Raw genomic sequence first — 9,348 nt, forward strand, 5'->3', positions numbered from 1 at the left:
TCCTGCTGCACAACCGATGAACTTCCAGTCCATTTTGACAGGTTCTTAAAGCTGACTCTCAGAAGTTTGATTCATTTTCTTTAATCTATATAATCAAGATGACAATTTTGATAGTAAGTTTCTTTCATTCCCCAACAATCCAATGAGTTGATATAATCAGGCAAAATGAATGATGTAATGATTCAGACTGTAATATTTCTGATACTTCACAGAGCCATACTGATTCTAAAGCCCCGTCTGCTGAAGAAATAAAAATACCATCTGTCAAATAAAATGATTTATACGTTCTCTGGTATGTGTAGTATAAATCATTGTCTAACTCTGGCATAATACCACTTTTGCATCTTGGGTTTAACCCTTTTTTGCCTCCCTTCATATAGAGAAAAAGAATTTATACTGCTTGTCACTAGACTTGTTTCTCCTCAGAGTCCCAAGTACAGCACCAATCTCTTTCCTCAGATCTCAGAAACAAAGACGTCTTCTAACTAATCTATACCCCGAACACATAACTTATACAAATAATGTTTATCTGTTTTCTATAGTGAATTTACCCTTGTGAAGAGAGAGGTCATAAGAGACTCATGCCAACAGTTGATTTCTCTGACTCATTTAACCACATTCCTAATCAACTGCCCTCCCTCCACTGATTATTCCATTTCCATGTCTCACCAATGGCTTTCAGAAGTTCCTGGCTTAGACTGTATTTGATTCACAAGGGCTCTGATGATAGGTCATATTCCATCATTATTCCCAGTAAATCTTTTTTTTATTTTTATTTTTTAAGAGAAAAAGGGTTCTCTCAATTTATAGTTTACAGGGTGAACCCTGAAATTATAAGTATGTACACTTGTAAATACATTTACAAATAGAAAAATAAAAATTAATGCAAAGATTTAGTGTCAGACTTTAGGCATCAGTTCCAAGGTTTTTTTGTTTTTTTTTTTTTTTGGAGAGTTTTTTGCTATAGGGTGTGTGCGCTCGCCAGACAGAGAGAGACCTAGAGACAGAAAGCGAGAAATCACCCCCCAGGGGGGGATGGTCACGCCGCAATCCCTTCTCCTCCATTCTCCTCTCGGGATCTTGGGCACGCACGCACACGCGCCCAGCATGTTTTAAGCCACTGGGTCCGGGACGCGAACCGCGGTCGACTACGTGGGAGTCCAGTGACATAGCCATTACGCTAACTGCTGGTTCTCTCAAGAATGTTCTATCTCATGTATTTCTAAATGTTAAATTCTGGAAATATGTAGTTATAACTGAATATTCATTCTACTCATTTAAGTGCATGTACGTAGGTTTTTGTTTGTTTTGTTGTTGTTTTTGCTAGAGGGCATGTGTGCACTCACCAGAAATAGAAATAGAGACAGAAGAGGGTGAGGGAGAAAGCACCCCCTAAGGGGGTGTGGCCATACTACAACCCTTCTCCATCTCTCCATCCTGTCAAGATTTGGGGGATGTATGCACACATGCCCAGTGTATTTTTCAAGCCATCGTGGGGCTAGGATTTAAACCATAGTCACCCATGTCAGACCTGGCTACCTTAATCACTAGGCCACAGGGCTAGCCCAATGTAGGTAGAGTTTTTAAAAAGTCAACTCATATCTAGCCTAACAGATGACTATTTATATTAAAAATTAAATTAAAATAATTTCAACAAATGTCTGTTGAGCACTCACTCTTTTTTGGGGGGAGAGGTTTTTGCTATAGGGTGCGTGTGCGCTCACCAGAAAGACAGAGAGAGACAAAGAGACAGAAAGCGAGAAATCACCTCTGGGGGGGCGGAGAATGGCCACACCGCAATCCCTTCTCCTCCATTCTCCTCTTGGGATCTTGTGCACACACACACACATGCCCAGCATGATTTTAAGCCATCGGTTCCGGGACTCGAACTGCGGTCAACTACATGGAAGTCCAGCAACATAGCCATTACACTGTTGGTCCCGAGTACTCACTCTTAATAGGCCCTAGAATATGTAGGGATAAAAAAGGATTAGTTTCTACTTTTGGAGGACTTCTTAGGCTATTGGGAGAAAATAAACCATATCTACACATAATTTAAATCAGTCTGGGATAAGTATCACAAAATGAAAAAAAAATTTTTTTAAAGGCTATGATAACAAAGGTAGCAACTGGAAATAGCTGGAAAAGTTTTCTAAGAGTTAACCGGACTAAAGAAAGACTGCTTTGGGGTCAGCAGGTGGGAATGTTTTTAAGCCATCGGTGCCGGGACTCGAACTGCGGTCAACTACATGGAAGTCCAGCAACATAGCCATTACACTGTTGGTCCCGAGTACTCACTCTTAATAGGCCCTAGAATATGTAGGGATAAAAAAGGATTAGTTTCTACTTTTGGAGGACTTCTTAGGCTATTGGGAGAAAATAAACCATATCTACACATAATTTAAATCAGTCTGGGATAAGTATCACAAAATGAAAAAAAAATTTTTTTAAAGGCTATGATAACAAAGGTAGCAACTGGAAATAGCTGGAAAAGTTTTCTAAGAGTTAACCGGACTAAAGAAAGACTGCTTTGGGGTCAGCAGGTGGCATGGTGTTTAAGGGCACTGGACTCCTACATAGCCGACCATGGTTTGAGTCCCAGACCTGGCGACTTGCTTTCTTACTTTCTGTCTCTCTCTCTCTTTCACTCTGTCCTCTCTGGTCAAATTAAAATAAATAAATAAATAAAGTTAAATAAAATATTCTTTTTTTAAAAAAAGAAAGAATCCTTCAACTGCAAATTAATAGACTAGAGATGAGTGAGGTAAGGTGTGGCTATAATAATGGGTGACTGAAGACATGCTGAAAGACCAGGCTAAAGCTCGATTAGGATAATAATACTACCTAGTATTTGTTGAACACTTACTATGTGCCACCTACTATTAAAGCACTTTACATTTACAAACTTGTTTGATCCCAACAACTCTCTGAGGTATATACTGTTATTGTTCTCCTTTTATAGATGACAAAATTCAGGTATAGAATGGTTAAGTAATCTGTTAAGATCACACAGACACAGCTAAAAATCATGGAGCGCAAGTCTTGAAATCCCTAAGTAACGGGGTCAGCCATTGGCATGATGGTTAAGGCAACTGGGTTCCCACATGGCAGACCATGGTTTAAGTCCTGGACCTGGTAGCTTGCTTTCTTGCTTTCCCCTTCTCTCTCCCTGTCTTTTTGGTCAAATTAAAAAATAAATAATAATAACAAATAAAGTTAAATAAAGAAATAATTTTTAAAAAAGAAAGAAATCCCTAAGTAATAAAACGACCAAAGTCTGTCTCATCCTCACTTCACTGTGAAAGCAGTCCACAGGTGTTTCATCTACCTCTTCTCATTAATTCCTAGGGCATCCTTCACAGCTGAGCTCAAATACTACCTTCCACGCAAAGCCTTTCTTGATCCTCCCAGCAGAATGTAATCTCTCTCTAAGCTTCACAGCATTTTATCTGTATCAACCTTATGGTATGTCATAATACTTTGTCCCTGGCATTACAGATTTTATGTGCATCATTTCCTCTTCTATTTTCCTTTGGTCTGATGTACTTTCTGTTCTCCATAACTCCAGGGACACGTAATAATGCCTGGCACACAGTAATGCTAGCTGAATCTGCAGAGAACTTATTCTTTGCAAGGCATTGTGCTAAGCATTTTACAAGAACTCTCTCAAAATCCTTCCAGCAATCCAGCTCACACTTTCAACAGCTATATTTAGTCTTTACTGTGACAGATAAAATACTAGAATGCACCTTAAACTGAGTCAACAATTCAGATGTCCCTGCCCTCACAAAGCTCACCATCTAGAGAAGTTGGTACTACTGATTTCCCCAGGAATACAGTGAGGCTCAAAGAAGGTCATGTTTGCCCAGAGTCACACAGTCAAAAAGTGGCAGAGCCAGAATTGAAACCAACTCTCCAGACTGGATAATTCCAGACCCTATGTACATAAATATTATGTTCTATAGGAGGCACTTGATAAACATTTATTGAAAGAAAAACTTGGTAATACTCCTAAAATGTAAAATCATCTCAAGGAGAATGAAAGGTTTCCGCTGCTATTCTTTTTTTATGAGGCGAAAGCAAAACATGCACAAAAGGGCAGATGGAGGTTGTAACAGTCTCCTAACACTCACCTAGTAGCTCAGAACTGCTGCTAATCAGGCGATCTGTTGAGACTAGCTGAGGTGGAGGATTCCCTTGTGCCCCATAAAGTGAGGCTCAGGCAGTGTCCCTTGAAGCGGGCCCTCCTGAGCATCTGCGCTTTCCTGCGGGCAGGATGTTGGAGCCGAGTCATTAATTAGCACTGAGACCTTGGGCTGTGTCTCCTACAGATAACGAGCAGAGCTGCGTGGAAGGTAACGATGCCTAGGATATGACGCAATTATTATCGAAAGACGGACTCAAACCCTAACAAGTGGCCTCCCAAAAGGTGTGAATCCATACTCCCCACTTTAGGGGTGAGGAAGCTGACAGGAGGGTTTACCACACCCTCCAACTCCTCAGGTGCCCCTGCGGCCTAGGCCCGCCTCTAGCGCCGACAGCCCGTCCCCATTTGGCATTTTTCTACCAGTCAGACCATGCAGAGCTCCAGTCACCTTGGCAGTCACATTGTTTGAACTATCCTAATCACCTGAGCAAACAAAAGTGGTTTTAAAGTAGCAATACCCCAAAATACAAACCGGGGCTGTAAGAGGCGCTGGTGTATATTTTGTAGAAATCACTTGTCTTGTTCCCTTCGATGTTTTAGCCCAACAGGAGACCACCGGATGTTACACCGGGTTTACCAAGTTAGGCGGTGAAGACCTCGGAGGACCAGGACCTGCCCGGGAACTTCTGGGAAGGCACGAAAGTGCTCCCCCAGCAGCCCGGGACCACATTGCCCGTCGCATTCAGTGGTTGCCTGGGCAACCGGCGCGGAGGAGCCGGGCTGGAGCATAGACTGCACGCTGAGAGCAGGCCGCGCCCCGGCGCCCCGCCTCTCCCCGACTTCCGCCAATGGCCTGCCGCGGCAGCCTGACCGTAGGGCCCCGCCCAGTCGCTTCGAGAGCGCGCCCGGCGCATGCGCCTTGAGCCAAGGGCCGGGTGAGGGGCTTCCTAAGGAGGGGTGGGTAGATGGCGGAAATGGAGGGGCTTTCGCGCACCGCCGTGCCCCTGGCTTGGCGCCCGCTGGAGTGCACATTGGAGGGGGAGCGGTGGTCGCTGGGGAGGTCGAGGCCCGGGTCCCCACTCCGGCTGGAGCCAGGTCGCGACGTTCCCGCTGATCCGAGGGTTTTGGTCTGTGTGTGCCCGCCCAGGGAGACATGGAGAACTGTTTGGCGGCCGCGGCGCTGAACGGGGTGGACCGACGGTCCTTGCAGCGCTCGGCCAAGCTGGGCCAAGAAGTGCTGGAACGGGCCAAGAGGAGGGCAGTGGACTGGCATTCGCAGGAGCGTCCCAAAAGCAGCTTTGGGGTCATTTCCCGGGAGGTGCCCTGCCCAGGAAGGCGGCCGGCCGCCGGCTCGCAGCGCCTTCTCCCAGGAGAGGTGAGGGCTCCTGTACCTGGGCGGGGGTGGGGGGAGGGAGCCCAGTCTCGCTCCTCTGTGCCCTGCTGGGAACCTCGACGCCACACTGAGCGCCCAAGGGATCCTGCGGTTCGCGGAAGCTCTGAAGTATCAGGACCGGAAATGGAAAAGTCCTTTGAAAGCTATGTTCATTTGACAGATGTTGAGTAGCTGTAGAAGAGTGATAGGGCTCGGCCCTGGTTGGTTACTTTTAAAAAATAAGCATTACATGCCACCGTCTATTGTTAGAGGAAATCCCCCAAACCTGTCTCTTGGATACACTGCATATCTTTTAGAGGTGGAGTTCTTTCTCGGTAAGCTCCCTACAGACTGAAATTTGCAGAGGCCTTTTCAAAAGTAAAAAGGAGGCTGTTTTCCAACTTGGCTTCATTCTTCAGAAGGGAATTCTAGATCTCACCTATGACTTGCCCTTTATTCATAGAAAGAAGAAAGACACCCAACCCTTAGTGCTTCCTTCAAAACAATGGCTGAGTTCATGGACTATACTTCAAGTCAGTGTGGGGTAAGTTGGTGCCAACCAAAGAAAGCCATGCTCCTGATCAGCTGCTGATGGATCACAGTGTGGGTCTTTCTGGAATTTAGAGTAAATGTGGAAACTGTTTCCCCTGCTTTGCCCTCAGAGATAAATTGTAACCAGTCGAGGGTTTAAACCAGGTGATAACTCCAAGTTAGAATTCATCTAACAAATATGTTGAATGCTGAACTCTGCAATTGTTATTAAGGATACAGCAGTGAACAAACCAGAAAAGGTCTCTTCCCTCATTGGGTTTTCAGTCTAGTGAGCAAATAGTGCCCTAGTCAAGGGTAGTGTGATTTAATGGCAGAAGCAGCTTCCTAGGAATTAGGCCCATCCTTGGCCACTCACTGGCTTTAAAGCCGTAGGCCAGTTAGTCTCATTCTTACCTAAAGCATATGACCAGAATGAGAAGTTGGGAAGAGCACTTCAGGTCACTGAGCTAATGATGCGTTTTAGCTGCCCCATTTTAAAAATAAGATCTCTGGAGCCAGATTGTAGCACAGGAGTGACACAATGTTCTGTGAAGCTGGATCTACATGGGAAGGTCCAGGGTTGGTGTCCCAGGGCCTCCCCTTGCACACCAGGCAGGCACATGCAAGTGCATGATCTGGGGTGCTGAGGCTGGGAGGAGATCTGTAACATAAGGACCCTGTTGGGGGTGCCTGTCCCTCTATCTCTCTGATAGTAGACGTAAATAAAATGAACATCACTGAAAGTCTTCTCCAGTCTGTAGACTCTGTGTCATTGGTTTCCATTCAGAGATGAACACCAAGAAATTGTCAAATTGTGGCATGAAGCATTTAAATGATATTTAGGTACCATCCATTGGAATGTGTAAACAAAAGATTTGAAGTCCATCTTTTCAAACCCAAAGACTTAGGTCATCTTTAAGTACTTTGAGGGAATGTTGGAGTCAAACCAGCAATATTCCAGGAAGTCACCTCTGTGAAAGGCAATCTCTGCAAGGAATTACAACAGACTCAGGTCTCTTCCATACTTAACATTTTGTGTGTCTTGTCTGGTTGTAAGGATCCTGATTTAGAAGGGTGAAGGAAGAGAACACATTTCTATCCTACTTTTCCATTTGATATGTTAAAGTCTGAGAAAACTAATCTTTCTGCATCTTTTTTTTTTTTTTTGTAAAAATCATTATGACTCAAAAAATAGTATTCTAGCAAATGAGGTCTGGTTCACAGACTATTTTTATATTGTTATTTATACAGTGAAGTGGTTTCAGAAGAATCCATAACTGAAGTTCTACTGTAAAATGATAAACATTTTGGGTCATGGTTCAGTAAAAGGAATAATAAATTCGTCTTTGGTTTGAGGTTTAGCAAACTGGTGTTCTTCATTTTGGCTTTCAGTTTATGCTTTGGGTCAAGTCTGCATTGTGGAATGGAGCCTCAGAACCCCCTAGCTTCCTACAGATAGAGTTAAGAATAGTGTTCTGAGACCAAGAGATGGTGTAATGGTTACATCGATGGACTCTCATGTAGTTGACCTTGGTTTGAGTCCCAGACCTGGCAACTTTAAACTCTTGCCAAACACATGTGTGTGCATGCCCAAAATCCTGAGAAGAGAATGGAGAAGGGATTGCGGCATGACCATTCTCCCTGGGGGAGTGATTTCTCACTTTCTGTCTCTCCCTCTGTCTTTCTGGGGAGCGCATGCACCTTATAGCAAAAAAATCTCTAAAAAAAAGAAGAGCTTTCTGGGTTTGCCTCCACAGTTTTGAAGCAGCCCCCTAAAATATTTCATAAGATCCATGTTCTGAACTGCTTTCCCCAGCCTCTTAATCTAGTCACATGTTTTAGACCCTGTCCCTGCCATATGTTCAAAACAAGCAGGCGTGTGATGTCCTCATCATTAGTCATGATCAAGGGCAAGACTGAGGTTAACTTCGAGGGGGAGGAAGGAAGTAGACAAGAAAATTAACTGATATTTTGATCCTTTGGATTATTCTTAAACTGGAGACCTCTTTGTCCACTCCCCCGCATGGGAGGCATGGAGAGAAGGGCTGCACAGCTCTTGGGTTTATGTTTCATTTCCTGCTGTGTTTCTAAATCTCAAGGAAATCTGCACCCTTCTCTCTCTTCCTGTGTCATTGTCTGAGATTCAGACAATAAATGTGGGACTGTTCATCTGAGTTTGCCAGGGAAGAGATAGAAGGGCTGGTATATTTGACATTGGGGCAAAGATGTGAAAATTGTTTAACCTGGCACGGTGTGCTCCTGCCCACCTTTAGCTGGCCAGAGTTCTTGCTCTGAAGAGGCAGCAGATGGCAGCAAAGTAATGCCAAATGCAGCTTCCTTCTCCCTAGCCACTGGGCATGGGCTAAGCTCTGTTACATAATCAGAAGCCTTCGGGAGGACAGGGAGCTGACCTTCACTGTCTTCCCTCCCTTCTTAACCATCCTTTTGCCCAAATATTGGAATTTTTAAAAAATTCGATCAGACTATTTGGTTACTCAACATCACCTACTTTACTTCTTCAGAAATATTACTCATCCGTGCCAGAGGAAGGAGGGGCAACCCACGTCTATCGTTACCACAGAGAAAGAGCAGAGCGTCACATGTGCAAGGACGTAGGGAATGGTCAGGTATGTGCCTGCTGCTATGCTGCTCTGTGCCCTCAGCCACCCACAGCCTGAGGCCCTACATGTGGGACCTCCTGCTGTACTTTGTGCCACTGGATATCTGTGTGACTTGGCATTATCGCACATGACAGAAACATACCGACTCACAGAACTTACCGCAATGAACATGAAATGGGAGGGTGTCTAAGATGAAAGGTTGATGCCACTGTAGGAGCTTTAGTCGAACCTGCAGTCCTAAGCTATGGGATTAAGGAAAAGTTTCAAACATCCTCTTCTACATCTAGAGATAGGAAAGAGATTTGTAATGATTACGTATTTTACTATAAGGTATGGTGATAAATATCGTGTCTTTGGTCATTTTTTTAAGAGGTAGTACAGTGGTGGTGCTTTTCCTAAAGACAGTACCAATTATAGGCCTCTCCTTATAAACTTACCTGTCACTTGTTATTCTGGGAAAGCCAAAGATTTTTATTTATCAAATGGGTTCAGCAAGAGTTGGCGGTGGGTGATGGCCATGATGGTGATGGTGGTTTTAGAGGAGAGTAGGATTTTTGGTTTTATTTTTTTTATAACTCCACTTATACTCAGAAATAGCAAAGTTAACTCGAGTTCAATCCACAAGATGAATTTCTTGAGTCTGGAGCCATCTCAGGTGTAGAGAGGTTTCGGGAAAG

General features: G+C 44.2%; 2 protein-coding genes across 5 annotated transcripts in view; one reads left to right on the forward strand and one right to left on the reverse strand.

Moving 5' to 3' along the window:
• Positions 1 to 4,921, reverse strand: part of DENND2B (DENN domain containing 2B) — a 210,993-nt gene extending 206,072 nt beyond the window's left edge. The window contains exons 1-2 of one of the 2 annotated variants that reach the window (XM_006162905.3): positions 4,680 to 4,921; positions 4,134 to 4,265 (exon numbers count right to left, since the gene is read on the reverse strand). The gene's annotated coding sequence lies outside the window, so the exon portion shown is untranslated. The remainder of the gene's footprint in view (positions 1 to 4,133; positions 4,266 to 4,679) is intronic. The other variant, XM_006162906.3, reaches the window with a different exon arrangement.
• Positions 4,922 to 5,021: 100 nt separating this feature from the next.
• Positions 5,022 to 9,348, forward strand: part of AKIP1 (A-kinase interacting protein 1) — a 7,669-nt gene continuing 3,342 nt past the window's right edge. For 2 of the 3 annotated variants that reach the window (XM_006162913.1, XM_006162915.1), the window contains exons 1-4: positions 5,029 to 5,104; positions 5,295 to 5,522; positions 5,983 to 6,063; positions 8,573 to 8,677. In XM_006162913.1, the coding sequence (XP_006162975.1) occupies positions 5,301 to 5,522; positions 5,983 to 6,063; positions 8,573 to 8,677 (408 nt within the window). In that variant the 5' untranslated portion in view covers positions 5,029 to 5,104; positions 5,295 to 5,300. Of the gene's footprint in view, positions 5,105 to 5,294; positions 5,523 to 5,982; positions 6,064 to 8,572; positions 8,678 to 9,348 lie in introns of all 3 variants that reach the window. The other variant, XM_006162914.1, reaches the window with a different exon arrangement.

The sequence above is a fragment of the Tupaia chinensis genome, unplaced genomic scaffold, assembly GCF_000334495.1.
Source record: "Tupaia chinensis unplaced genomic scaffold, TupChi_1.0 Scaffold141165_1, whole genome shotgun sequence".
NCBI classification, from domain to species: domain Eukaryota; kingdom Metazoa; phylum Chordata; class Mammalia; order Scandentia; family Tupaiidae; genus Tupaia; species Tupaia belangeri.